Source organism: Mirounga angustirostris, unplaced genomic scaffold (genome assembly GCF_029215605.1).
Source record: "Mirounga angustirostris isolate CCGP_5_RB_7025 unplaced genomic scaffold, mMirAng1.0.hap1 SCAF_8, whole genome shotgun sequence".
In the NCBI taxonomy this organism is placed as follows: Eukaryota; Metazoa; Chordata; class Mammalia; order Carnivora; family Phocidae; genus Mirounga; species Mirounga angustirostris.
In genome coordinates this window covers 51,506,248-51,520,474 of record NW_026991716.1, presented here as the reverse complement: position 1 = coordinate 51,520,474, position 14,227 = coordinate 51,506,248, and the positions used below count along the sequence as shown (strand labels likewise).

Below are 14,227 nucleotides of genomic sequence, written 5' to 3'. Positions count from 1 at the left end.
AGAGTCTTAAACATGATCTGTCTCTACCTCCTACCTCCTCATTTTATAGATGAGGAAGTTGACTCACAGACATAAAATGAATTATTCAAAGCTCTGGGACTAGTGGCCAGGACTAGAAGCCAATCTCATGACTTCACTGATGTTTTTCCTTACAAAATGATTTGTGACTCCCTATGTATTGCTTCCAACTCCTTATTTACTCATCTTGATCCTGGCTTCCCGCCTGGCTCCTTGATCCCTTGGCTTTGCATCCTGCACTGATTTGAGGGAACAGTTGTTTGTTGGTATTAATCCCAGCTTTGGAATCACTGTGTGACCCCTGATAGAGTCACTTTGTGCCTTAATGTCATCAGCAGATTAAGTAGGACCCTTATGTAAATGTATAATCATGTGAACTGGTGATCTGTTTTATTTAGTGGAAGAGACTTTTAGAAAATTTAATGAAAACAAGTAAAGTATAGGGAAAAGTCAGTTAATACAGATTTCATGTTGAGTAAGCTATGCAAGGAATCATGAGAAAGTTAAAGAGACTTTACATCAAATTGTTACATAATATAGTAAATTGGGGACCTTCTTTGTTCTTTATACAGAATACCTGTTGGATCAAATCTTCCTCTGAGGGTAGTAATATAGATTAATTTGTAGGTTTTACTTTTGATCTTGAACTTGGAAAAACATTTGGTTGAGTTGTTTTACCCGATCTGATTAGTAAAGAGGAATCTCATTGAAAATTGGAATTTTCAACGCTGTGACATTTTGGCATAATGAAAAAACTAGATGCTTGGGTTAAATCCTAGTTTTCTATCTATGAACCTCTTTGAAACTCAGGTTCCCTATGTGTAAAATGGGAAAAATATACTTAGCTTTCCAGTGAGAATTATGAGGATTAAGTAAAATAATACTTGCGAAGTTCTTGACACATAGTAGGTTCTCAGTCTGAGCTAGCTTTCTTCCTAATGTTTTAATGCTTTCTATTATATTTAGATATCTGATATCCATGTTACTGGAGAGTCAGAGGATATGTCTGCTAAGGAGAGATTGCTACTATGGACACAGCAGGCAACAGAGGGTTATGCTGGAATACGGTGTGAAAATTTCACTACCTGCTGGAGAGATGGAAAACTATTTAATGCCATCATTCATAAATACAGGTATGGAATTGGTGGGGTCTTTTTTCTCAGACAAATATGAGAAGTGTTTCTTCCATTTCCAAATTTCAAAATAACCTTTTATTATTACAGAAGCAATACATGTGCATGGCAGAAAGTTAGAAAATACAGACCAGACACAAGTAGAAGCATCACATTCCCACCGCTCCAAGATCATCACTCTAAACTTGTGCATACACACAGACTTACACAGCTATAATATGCCTTTGGATTTTGCTGGTAACTTGGCAGACAGTAAGCTCTGATAATATAGAATCTTGGATGAGCACAGCTGTGCATACGGAGGACTGATGAATGGTAGGGTGAGGGTTTAGTTCCAATTTAGAGCTCGCACATGTCCAAATTAGAGTCTCCTAGGCTCGTTACTCTAGTGAGTAGCGGGGTTCAAAAGTGGCCAACTTTGGGGTGGTTAACAGTTTTCTGGTAAGAATATTATTATTTTTTTAAAGTTTATTTGTTTCATTTATTCATCTCTACACCCAACATGGGGCTCGAACTCACAACCCCAAGATCAAGAGTCGGTGCTCTTCCGACTGAGCCAGCCAGGCACCCCAACTGCTGAGAATTATTAACAACAAATCCCAGTTAATACTGACATAGCACTTACTAAGTGCCAGACACTATCCTAAGCAGTTTTTACATGTTTTGACTTATTTAGTCTTCACAGCATCCCTACAGGACTATTATCATCCCCAGTTGACAGACAAAAACTGAGGCACAGAGTAAAACTTGCATATAGTCACATAGCCAGCAGGAGGCAGCTTTGAGATTCAGACCCGGGGCCTCTGGTTTTTTACTCCGTGCTTTTGTTGTCTTATAAGGAGCTAGATCCCCAGAAAATATTGACTGAAAACAATGTATTTCTTGATCTCGGTTACTTTTCTTAGTTTTGCAAAAATTACATCATGTAGTCAAAGAACTGTCTTCCTAGATAGGATAAGCTGAAGCTATAACTCATTAGACTAACAAACTTATTTGATAAAAACAATAATTATATAGAGTAGTTAATATTTGTTAACTTTCTATACGTGAGGCATTCTGTCCATTGCTTTCCATATGTTACCTCATTCGGGTCTCCCAACAGTACCACAAAACGGACTGTTGTTTACCCCACTTTCACAGAGGAGGAGCCTTGGGTTTGCCAAGGTTACGCTACTTAATACATTATAGAGCTGAGATTTTAGCCCAGGTCTGCATGATTTAAAATCTCATTCTCCCCGTTTCTCTCCTTTCTCTTTCTGTTTTTCCTTTCACTACCCTTTTCTCTCCCCTTCTTCTCTTTCTCTCATTTTTATTTTGGAAATTTCAACATCAGTAACACTGTAACGAATCTCCCACCATCCACATTCCAAGTGCCTTAAAACACTGTAGTAGTCTGCTTCCTTTATGGAACACCATTTCAGTACAGGTAGGTATAGTCTGACTGATTAAAAAAAAAGCCAGAATCAACTTGCCTATACATGCTGAAAAGAAAGTACCAGACCTCCTTGAGTAACACAGTGCCAAGAGGGTTTAGTGGTTACATTTCAGTTATCACAATGCACTTCTCGTGTGACTTAAAACAGGCCCTCAGAAGGCTGTGTAGTTGGGCACATTTTATACCCGGGATGATAAGATCTTCTTGGCCTTTGAATAAAAATATTTGGATTGTTATACCTGAAGGATTTATGTCATGATGCATCTTTGAGGGTGTGCTCTTTTCTCTTTGAAGTGTTTTAAGTAGAAGCAAAGCATTTAGAAGCCAGCTATTCTTCTAAAATAATTGACTTTTAAAAACAATGGTCTCTAGACATTGTCTCTTTAATACTTGTGAAAGAGTAGAAGTACAAATTAGTATATGCATGCTGTGCATTTTTCTCCTAAGTACTTAAATAAGTCACTATCTGTCAGAAATGGTGAAATTTCCTAGGGAAGTTTAATGTTATAGAGCTCCTACTGCTTTAGGAGAGAATTTGGATCTTGTGAATGTTATTTGTTTTGAACTTTTAATCTGGTGGAGTGATCATTTTAGAAAATTGTTTAGCTTTAACTTTGAACTTTGATTTCCTAGTTGGCTTTGTTTTTCCTTGTTAGAATTCATGGTAAAAATAGGGAGTATCAGGTTTAAGTGCTCACAAGATTTCTTTGTTGCTGAAGGTTGTTAAGTTATCCTGTGCCTCATAAAATATTACAGTGGCCTTTTTCACTGGAAGAAATCTTTCATGTGTGGAACTGTATTTTTAGCTAAGGTCCTCAGGCTTTTCTTTTTACTTAAAAAACAATCAAATTTTTTTCTTCTAGCATGTGTAAGAATTAAATGGATAGGGTTGAACTGCACATAATTTTCACTGTTGAATGCTTTAGAATACTAAAGGGAAATGAGAAAGTTATAAACAATTGTAAAATCCCTATAAGCAGATTTTTGGATATTGGACAGTAGTAATCACATTTAGAGAGTAGTGTGTAATTTATAGTTGTTTTTACTTGATAATTATTTCCATAAATTTTGTAATGTATTTGGATTTGCCATAGGAACATACCCACTTACTTGGGTTTTGGGTGTAGTTTTTGGATAAAAAGACCTTTTTTATAGGAGTTCAATGTGACTTATGTAATAAAAATGATCTGAGGTGGTGGCACATGGGTTTGGTTTCTACTCAAATACCAAGTCTAACTGTATGGAATACTTGGTCGATAAGGATCTTAAGAGGGAATGAAGGCTTAGCAGGAAAGAACCTTCAGATTGCTGCTGTGGCTGGAAGGAGGGATGTGGGCTCCTCAGGGAGCAAGTTTGCATGCCCTAGAGAGAATATGAAAGATTTCTCTGGAGATTGGAAGGAAAATGGATACTGTTTGTCATTGAAAAGTAAACCAGTATCATTTGTAGTAAGTGATCTCATCAGATTTTTATGTACATTATCTTCTGATGGTTTAGAAATACTGATCTAAAGTGGGAACAGAGAAATAGCATCTTTCAGATTTTGTATTACTGTAAATACTGTCAAAAGTTAATCAAGTACATTAAGTTGGACTGTCCAGCATATATTTTTATTAGTGCTCCCATATAAGAGTATGACTTTTGAAGTGGAGAGAATGTTTATACCAGTAAGCAATACTTTACTAACATGAAGTAAAAATGAAGAGAAATTTTTATCATAAGACTAATTTATAGATGATCCCTGAAGTTAAAAAGAAAGTAACTGTCACATAGAAGGCTCCCAAGAAATATGTGCAGACTGTTGACCATGTATCAATTTCTGTGTTAGCTGTTTTTATATATGATAGCTTTTAAAATGGTCACTGTCCTATGAAAGAGATGACACTATTTTCATTTTTATCTTTGTATTAAATGATCAAATTATTAAATAATTGAAGAAACTGGAGCTCAAAAGGGAAACATGACCTACCTTTTAAATGATGGAGGTGACTGCTCTGGAGTCTCAAGTCCTCATAGGCTTCTGTATAACTACTTATCATAATCCCCTGCAGGCAAACTAGATATCAAGAAATGGAACTGTTGACCTGAGCAACTGGATAGTGCAGCGTTGAAAGCTAATGATATTCAGCAAAGATATATGAAAATTCTTGATGAATTTAAGAAATGACTAAATGAATAGTACATTTATAAATGCCAACTAAAGATCTTGGTCCCTTGTAGGAAATTAATGAGGAACAACATTAATTGCATAACTTGAAATTAGCCATCAACGAAAATAGCATCACAACAACTCATAATGTAGTGAGGAACATTGTAGATAATAAGAGAACATGAAAACACTTAGCATAAGTAAGAGCAAAACCACAAATGAACTGTCCTATAGTTTTGGTATGTCATACTATCCTAAAGAAGTGAAGAGCCTGGATTACGCAAAGGCTAATAAGAATGATAAAGTAGTATGATTTAGTGGAAGAGATTACGAAGTTCCATAGGATTTTTTTTAGAGAGAGCGAGTGAGCAAGCACATCCAAGTTGAGGGGAGGGGCAGAGAGGCAGAGGGAGAGAGAATCATAAGCAGGCTCCATGCCCAGTGCGGAGCCCAATGCGGGGCTCAATCTCATGACCCTGAGATCATGACCTGAGCTGAAATTGAGTCCGACACCTAACTGACTGAGCCACCCAGGCATCCCGATAGGATCTATTTAAATAGGTCAGTAATTCAGATTATAACTATGCTTATCGTGAGCACAGTGTGATATATTGTAGAATCACTATGTTGTACATCTGAAACTAATATAACATTGTATGTCGACTATACTTTAATTAAAAATAATAAATAAATCAGTTAATGATACAAACACTATGGTTTTCTATTAATTCTGTCTTAGGATGCTGTTCCTAATTCCTTCTAGGAATGTCTGTTTGTTATGTTCAGTTTTTAATGGAAAGAATTCAAATAATAAAACTGCCATATACCTATACTAGTTGGAACTTGTTTTCTTTGTATAGTTTAAGTTTTCTTTAAAGCATATTAAAATCTTTTCACTGCAAACCGCAACTGGAGAGAGATCTCGGGTAAATAAGCCTCACTCTTGCCCCGAACCTTAAGTTTCATTGAAAAGAATAACAAGGAAGACTGGATTTGATGGACTTGGATCAAAAGGATGTCACAAAAGCATTCGATAAGTAGCTTAAAAGCAAGAGAAGTAGAATGAACTGAGAATCTGCAGCCACGGGATTCTAAACTCTAGTAGATTAATCACTCTGGTAGAGTTTGGATATAGAGGACTAAAATTCCCATCCGTAGCACACGTTCTTCATAGTACGTGTTCCAAACAGAGGATTCAACTGATATTTCTGTGTTCTGATTTAAGAGCGTGCCCAAGTATCACAGTAAAATTGATTTTTTTTTTGAAAGAAATAAAGCTCTGACTTCTAGCTTGAAATCCAACCCCTGACTTGTCTTAATTTATCAGTCACTGCATGTAGACAGCTACCCCTGAACATCGATGAAAGCCAAGTTCCAAAACAGCCGCACTCACTGTGAAAACATGTCTACCTGAGCAGGCATGAACATGAATGTGTGCCCACAGGCCAGAAAGAACAGTGCAAAATGTGTAGTAGAGCAGGGCAAGCCTGAGGTGGTGGTAGAGGAAGATGCTAAGTCTGTCAAGACTGAAATGTGTGTGTGTGGGGGGGTATTTTGCAGAGAGATTATTTCTGCTTACTAGCATCTGTTAGTCCTAGTCTTGTTTTTAATTTATGCTGCTATTCATTCATGTAAATTTCCTTTTGAGGCCGCTGGCCCTCTTTTCACAAGCAAGTTTTAAACATATTACTCAGGTAAGACTCAACTTTGAGGTAGATGGTATTCAGGAGTATGCCATTTAAATATTTTCTAATCAGGCAGCCAGACATTTTTCACTTGTCTGAGTGTAGCTGGATAGCAGTTATTTTGTTCATTGTTTGCATTTTGAGTTAGAATTTATTGGGACCATCATATTTCATTAATTTTAAATGTTTAAAGATGCTGTAATTGGGAAGATTAGACTGTAAGGTTGTAGTCAGAGTCTTGTTTTTTTTTTTTTTTTTAAAGATTTTTTATTTATTTGAGAGAGAGAATGAGAGACAGAGAGCATGAGAGGGAGGAGGGTCAGAGGGAGAAGCAGACTCCCTGCTGAGCAGGGAGCCTGATGCGGGACTCGATCCCGGGACTCCAGGATCACGACCTGAGCTGAAGGCAGTCGCTTAACCAACTGAGCCACCCAGGCGCCCCCAGAGTCTTGTTTAATAGTCTGACCTGGAGGGCTGTGATTCAGCCACATGCTTGGATTCAGGCACACCTTACAAGCTAAACTGGATTGGACTGGTTTAATACTGGGAGGAGGCCCCATAGGGCTTGAAATGTTCCCATCGGAAGTTGGGTTAGTGTTGATGAGGTGATTTTTTCCCTTCAGAACCAGGTCCGCCCTTAGGCTGCAGAACCCCGAGGTGTGAGAGTGTGTATGTGTGTGAGCACACACCACGCAAGTAGGGGCTTTGCTTCATGTGTGGTCATTGGCTAGGCGTAGACACAGAGCCCTGAAGGTTATTAATTTTTGGGAAAGTCACAAATATTCCTGTTGAACAGAACTGATTAGAACATGGACTTTTAAATTTGGGAATAAGTACATATCTTTTTTTAAAATTTAATTTAATTTTATTATGTTATGTTAGTCACCATATAGCACATCATTGATTTTTGATGTAGTGTTCCATGATTCATTGTTTGCATATAACACCCAGTGCTCCATGCAGTACTTGCCCTCCTTAATACCCATTGCCGGGCTAACCCATCTCCCCACCCTCTCCCCTCTAAAACCCTCAGTCTGTCTCTCGGAGTCCACAGTCTCTCATGGCTCATCATTTTAAATGTTCTATTAGCCATATTAAAAAAGTAAAAAGAGGGCGCCTGGGTGGCTCAGTTGGTTAAGCGACTGCCTTCGGCTCAGGTCATGATCCTGGAGTGCCAGGATCGAGTCCTGCATTGGGCTCCCTGCTCGGCGGGGGGTCTGCTTCTCCCTCTGACCCTCTCCCCTTTCGTGCTCTCTCTCTCTCATTCCCTCTCTCAAATAAATAAATAAAATCTTTAAAAAAAATGATTTAAAAAAAGTAAAAAGAAACAGGTGAAATTAATTTTTATAATATTTTTAAAATCACATTATCGGGCGCCTGGGTGGCTCAGTCATTGAGCGTCTGCCTTCGGCTCAGGTCATGATCCCAGAGTCCTGGGATCGAGTCCCACATCTGGCTCCCTGCTCAGCGGGAAGCCGGCTTCTCCCTCTCCCTCTCCCACTCCCCCTCCTTGTGTCTGCTCTCACTATCTCTCTCTCTGTCAAATAAATAAATAAAATCTTAAAAAAAATAATAAAATGACATCATCAGAAAAGTCTTTTTTTTTAAAATTGAGGTATAATTGACATACAACATTATATTGGTTTCAGGTGTACAAATTTGATATTTGTATATATTGCAAAATGATCACCATAATAAATCTAGTTAATATCCATTAAAAAAAAAGTCACAAGTATTTCACTTTGTGAGGCAAAATCAAATTGCTTATTTACCTTATCAAATAAACTCAAAACAGTTGAATTCTCAGAGCTCACCCTGAAGAGCTGGTACATTTTATAGCAGTTTCTACAGTAAGTATTCCTTGCCACAGCCCTACTTTTTGTTGTATCTGTGATTAAAAAAAAAAAAGCAACTAATAGAAAATGTTAATACATTAACATAATAAAACATTCAAGTAAAATAAAAGGGCATGCATTGAAATGTGATTTCTTTCACCAGATTCCCAGTCCCATTGCCTAGAGGCAACTGTTCAGTTTCTCTTGTATTCTTCCAGAAATTTTCTGCACATATACAATCACTTATTTTTCGGCAGGGGGGAAGGGTCATCTCTGTTGAGATATAATTTACATAAGCACCTAATCTTGAGCATTATTATAATCTTTTCTAAAACACAATTGAGAGAATGGTATATATGTTATTTCGCATTTTTCTTTCTCAATTTATTTTGGATGTCTTTCCATATCAGCAGAAATAGGTTTACCTTATTCCTTTAAAATACTGCAGCGTAGGGGTGCGTGGTTGGCTCAGTCGTTAAGTGTCTGCCTTCAGCTCAGGTCATGATCCCAGGGTCCTGGGATCGAGCCCCACATCGGGCTCCCTGCTCAGTGGGAGGCCTGCTTCTCCCTCTCCCACTCCCCCTGCTTGTGTTCCTTCACTCACTTTGTCTCTCTCTGTCAAATAAATAAAATCTTAAAAAAAATAAAATACTGCAGCATATCCTAATGTATAGATATAACATAATAGCATCATATTGATGGGCATTATATTCTTTGCTATTAAAAAGTGTTGAACTTTGTATGTGTCTTTGTGCAGATGAGTGAATGTGTTGGTTTGATAAGGTCCTAGAAGTAGAAGTAGAAGGTCAAAGGGTAATACATTTAAAATTTTCAGACCTATATCTGAATTGTCTGCCAGAAGAATTGCACTGAAATACCCCTTCTGCACTGTTTCCCCTCCATGGTGCCTTTGAGAAACATTCCCTTATTTTGTTAATGCATTCTAGCAGATCTAAACCCCACTCATGTTTCCCTGTTCTTTTTAACATTTACCCTTTTCTTCATAAAATTGTGTTTGTTTTTTTTTTTAAATAACTTTTAAGCTATGCGCCAGAGCTGAAATTGCAGGCTTACATTTCCCTCTGGTGTGCGAGCTCTTAGTCTAAGTATGTATGTGTTAAGAGTTTGGGGGAAAAATGATCAAATAAGTTGGCAAATTTCAGAGTTGATGTATTATTTAGGAAGTTAGAATGTCCTCAGTGGGGCCTGTCTTGAGATAACATATGAGAGGATGCCTTATCACAATGCCAGAGATTTAGGAAGTATGTGATAAACGTCAGATTCCTTTCCTCCCTAAGTGCTGCTGCTGACCCACTCGGGGCAGGGCACGTAAGGGTACTGCGCAAGAGGGGCTGGGCTTTGATGGAAGACTCCCCTTCCTTGGAAACCTGACATAGGCTTCTTTGTCCTGGCTCCCGTCCGCATGCTCTTCTTACCCGTCTCTAACACTAAGATTTCCCTTATGTTGTAGGAACAGCTAACAGGTCTTCTCTCCATCTGTTTTTCTTTGAGAGGTCCATCTGTTTTGTTGCAGTACTGCTTTGACTAATTTTCGGATTCATATTCCTTTGTTATTTTGTGATATGAAGTAGTTTAATATTTTATTTTCTATCAGAGTAAAAAATAAGTGATTTATCCCCTTTTGGAGGAGTATTTATCCCCTAGTGACTAAGGTTTACTTAAGTTCACTGAAATATAGGTATTGAAGGAATTACTTCTCTGTCAATATCAATACTATTCTCTGTATTTGTTAAAGTGTATGAGGCTGTTACAGGGTTAATTGTTCTTTGTGAATTGAGACTTGTTATTCATTAGGTATCTTTTAATTTCCAACGCTGGATTCCAGTCTTGAAGTACAAACAAAGCTTGCTGTAAATCATCGTGTTTTTCATTCTTTGCTCTCTGTCTTGTTGGTACAGTCATTTTGTAGAAAAAAATGGGAAGAAAATTTGAAATAAATTGAGGCATTTAGTTTTGAGAAAAGGGAAAATTACCTTCATAGCTTTGTTTCTTTCAACAATATGTGCCCAAATATGAGCATAAAGGAATACCTACACCCACTTACGAAACTGTGGGTGGATCTCTTGCATGTTCACATTTACTTGCCAGGGGAGGCGAAGACCATATTACAGGTCTTTTTTTTTCCGCTGAGGGGAGGGGGCCAAGGTGAGAGGCTTTTTGCACCAATAAGAACAGCAAGACTGTGCTGAGCCTGAACATGATTTCATCGCAACAGTCATCTACAGGAATTTGTTATGGCAGCTGCTGTACTATCACAGGATAAGTGAGGCACATTTCATGCACATTGTTACTGTGTGACCTGCAGAAGAGCAGACATTGGGAGGCACCCGTGGCTCTGCGCATCTGTGTGTGAGTAGATGCGTAGTGTCCTGGAGTACAGAGGTGGTTCTAAGACTGATTTCTAGGTAAATGAAGGTTTTTTTTTGTTGTTGTTGGTTTGGTTTGTTTTTAGCTTCCCCAGAATCCCTTTCAGTTCCTCGCATGCTGCCGAGTATATACTAGTTTTCTGGCCAAGCTTGACCCTGTAGGCGCCCAGCTACCTGCTCTGTCTGTGCACGTGCTCAAGGAGTGAAGCACACCAGAGAAAGTCAGCTCTCAGAGCAGACAGGTTTCACTGTGACTCCATAATGACCAGCAGTTCATGGTTCAAATGGTTCCGACCAGCAGTCTTTTTCTACCCATGTTAATTCACCCCTTCTCTCCCTCACACTGCCTTTTCCTCCCTCACTGTCAACTGGTGATCTGCACTCCTGCTTTCAGACAATATCGAAGCCAGCAAGTGAAATGTCTTTCTTTTTGCTACCAAAGACACAAAGCTGCCTTCGTTTGCACCCGTCCTAGCCCGTCTTTGCTCCTATTTGATAGAGGAATCCTCTTTCCCCCATCCAAGGCCTGTACCCCTCCTTCCTGTGCTCAGATCTTTCTCCTTGGATTTTAAGCACGCCAAAGCCTCCTTGCTCATAAAACAACAAACAGAACTTCTCTCTTAACTCCGTGCTTTTTTCCATCTACTACCTTACATCATTCCTTTCCTTAAAGGCCAGACTTCTCCAAAGAGTTGTCTGAACCCTCCATTTTCATTTCTTCACTCCATATTTATTCCTCACCTGACTCTAATGTGGCCTCTGGCCCCATAATCCACCAAAACTCTTCTGAGATCCTGAATGACTTCCATGTGGCTAAATCCAGTGGGCATTTTTCAGGCCTCTTTTTTCTTCTCAGTCTTTGGCCCTACTGTCCATTCTTTTCTTCTTGAAATCCTACTCTTTTTCTTCAGCTTTTATGGCACTTCACTGGCCTGGTATTCCTCCTGTTTCGTGGGCTGTTCCTGCTCAGCTCCGTCTGCAGACTCAGCCATAAGGCCAGTATATGTCGGGAGTTTTTCAGGGTTGCCTGCTGACTTTCTTTGCTCTCTGTGTTGACTCTCATCCGTGCCCTCACCCCTTGGTTCTGTGGATTTGACCTCCTAGATATCACCCGGCCTGTCTACTTCTCTCCACCGCTGCCACCTTCTTTTGCAAGCCGCTCTGGTTCCCTACCTGGATTCCGTGGGAATACTTTAACCACTTGAGATTTCTTCCACATCTAACCTCAGATCTGATCATTTAGTCTCCTGGAATCCTCCTTGATGCCTTTCACTGGTTTTCCATAGTTCTTAGAAAAACATTCAGAATCCTTGAAGAAGTTCATGAGATTCTGCATCATCTTGGCCCCTGCATCCATCCAGCCATCTCTTACCATGTGTCCTCCTGCTATGGGCTCCCCTCCCCAGCAGCGGTCTTATCCTCACATGCCCTTCATGCATGAGCACATGTTTTTCCCTCTGCCTGGGTGCTCTTTCCACCAGGTTTTCTCCTGAACTCCCTTTAGAGCCCAGAGCTCTCCATAGACACAGTGTCTATATTCTTAATGCCTCACTGCCCAGGGCATAGTAGATGATTATTAAATATTGAGTAAATGAATGAACTTGCTAGTTTGTTGACTGAGAAGAATTGCTTATAATGAGCCTACCAAAGCACCAAATTAAGCCTTCTCTGACATTTTCGTTATATTGTTCTTTACATGCAAGTGAATGCTTTTTAATCACCCATGTATATTGCTCTTTAAACGTCATTTCACAAGTACTTTCACATGAATCCTCTCTTGAGACCTTGGGCAAATCACGTGGCTTCTTAAGACCTTACAGCCAAGGGCGCCTGGGTGGCTCAGTCGGAGGGTGTCTGCCTTCAGCTCAGGTCATGATCCCGGGGTCCTGGGATCTAGCCCTGCATCGGGCTCCCTGCTCTGCGGGAGGCCTGCTTCTCTCTCTCCCACTCCCCCTGCTTGTGTTCCCTCTCTTGTTGTCTCTCTCTGTCAAATAAATAAATAAAATCTTAAAAAAAAAAGACCTACGGCTATAGCAGCCCAAAATGCCTTCCCTTCACCCCCACACACATCTCAAGATACTCCCTAAGGGATAACTGGAAGTCTAGATGATTCTTGTAGTTCCTGATTTTCTTTAATTCCTGATTTTCACTTTTTGTAGAAGGGAACCTGAGACACAGGTTTCCGGATGTGTGTTCACAGTCAGAGAGCAAGTTGGGACTAAATCATGGGACACCTGAATCAGAGCCCTGTCACTTTTTTCTACGTCAGAACCTTTTCTCTCAAATATGTGAAAATTGTCTTTAAAAAATGTTTTAAAGTTTGAAAAACTGTGGTAAAATAATGCATAACATAACATTTACCATTTGGTACGTTAATACGTTGTTAAACCATCACCACCATCCGTCCCCAGAACTCTTTCCCTCCCCCCAAATTGCTGGCAACCACCATTTTACTTTCTCTCTGTTTTTTTAATTGAGAAAGAAAATTGTTGCTCAGTATCCTTTCAAATGATCAGATATCTCAACTCACAAAGTTTAAGTGGTTTTGATTTTGATTAAAAAATCTGTCACCAAATGCTGTCCTTTCCAAATTTCATCATTTTACAGTGTATTCCAGAGTTAGGCCACTGTGAAATGTGTCTCCACCCCCCTCCCCCATTTTAAATGTCTTCTTTTCCTCTAGATATAAGCAATAAGAAATCAGTACTGGAAAAGCGGGAAAAGTTTTGCTGTCTCCTACTGGGAGTCTAAGGCAGTAGGCATGTTTGTGTCTTCTTTGTCTTTGCCTTGTTACCTAATTGTCTGAGAGTATGGTGGATTTTTTTTTTTTTTTTTGCCAGTGCAGAATATGGATTATTTTGAAAGAAAATGAAAGATATATTAGCGACAAGAGGAATTTTAGGATGATTTAGTTCCCAGACTTGCCTGAGAAGAATCACCTGGGGGAGGGCAGAACCTTGTTAAAATACGGATGACCAGGCCCCTCCCTATATTCTTTTAGTCTGGATTAGGGCCGTAAAAGCACTCCAAGTGTGGGAAACAGTGGTATCGTGTATGTCGACGAGTACTGTTTTGGTGACAATCTGGAACTACAGCTGATTTCTTGGAGTTTATTTCCCAGAGTATGCTGGTATACTCACCGACACACACACACACTCCCTTGTGGTGCTTGTATTATAACCATTATCCGTATCACTTTCCCCACCAGCACAAGCATGCATTCTTCTGGGTTTCCTTTATCTTGGTTTTTCAGCTTCATATCGGATGTTTTCAGTTTATAACGCCGGCATAGTGCAGCAAATTGCTCAGGTGTTGTACTGAGACACACCTGGGTTCAAATGCTGACTGCCCGTTGTCAGATTGTGTTCCTGTTTAAGTTGCATCATCTCCTTAAGCTTTTTCATCTGTAAATTCAGGATGGAACATAGCCTACTGGTTAGGGTTGTTGAGGAGCTTGGGTGAGATAATGCCTTCGAGGCCCTCACTGCATTGCCTGCCACATGATAGTTACCAATATATATTAATCCCTGTTGTTTATTGTTATTTTATAAGACGTTCCGACTGGCAACTTTACCAGTAGCTGAA

The 14,227-nt window shown here is 39.4% G+C and overlaps 1 protein-coding gene across 15 annotated transcripts in view; it reads left to right on the top strand.

Moving 5' to 3' along the window:
• The window catches only part of DST (dystonin), a 364,879-nt gene that overhangs the window by 166,424 nt on the left and 184,228 nt on the right, over positions 1–14,227 (top strand). For all 15 annotated transcript variants that reach the window (XM_064597729.1, XM_064597726.1, XM_064597725.1 and 12 more), the window contains one exon: positions 985–1,151. In XM_064597729.1, the coding sequence (XP_064453799.1) occupies positions 985–1,151 (167 nt within the window). The remainder of the gene's footprint in view (positions 1–984; positions 1,152–14,227) is intronic.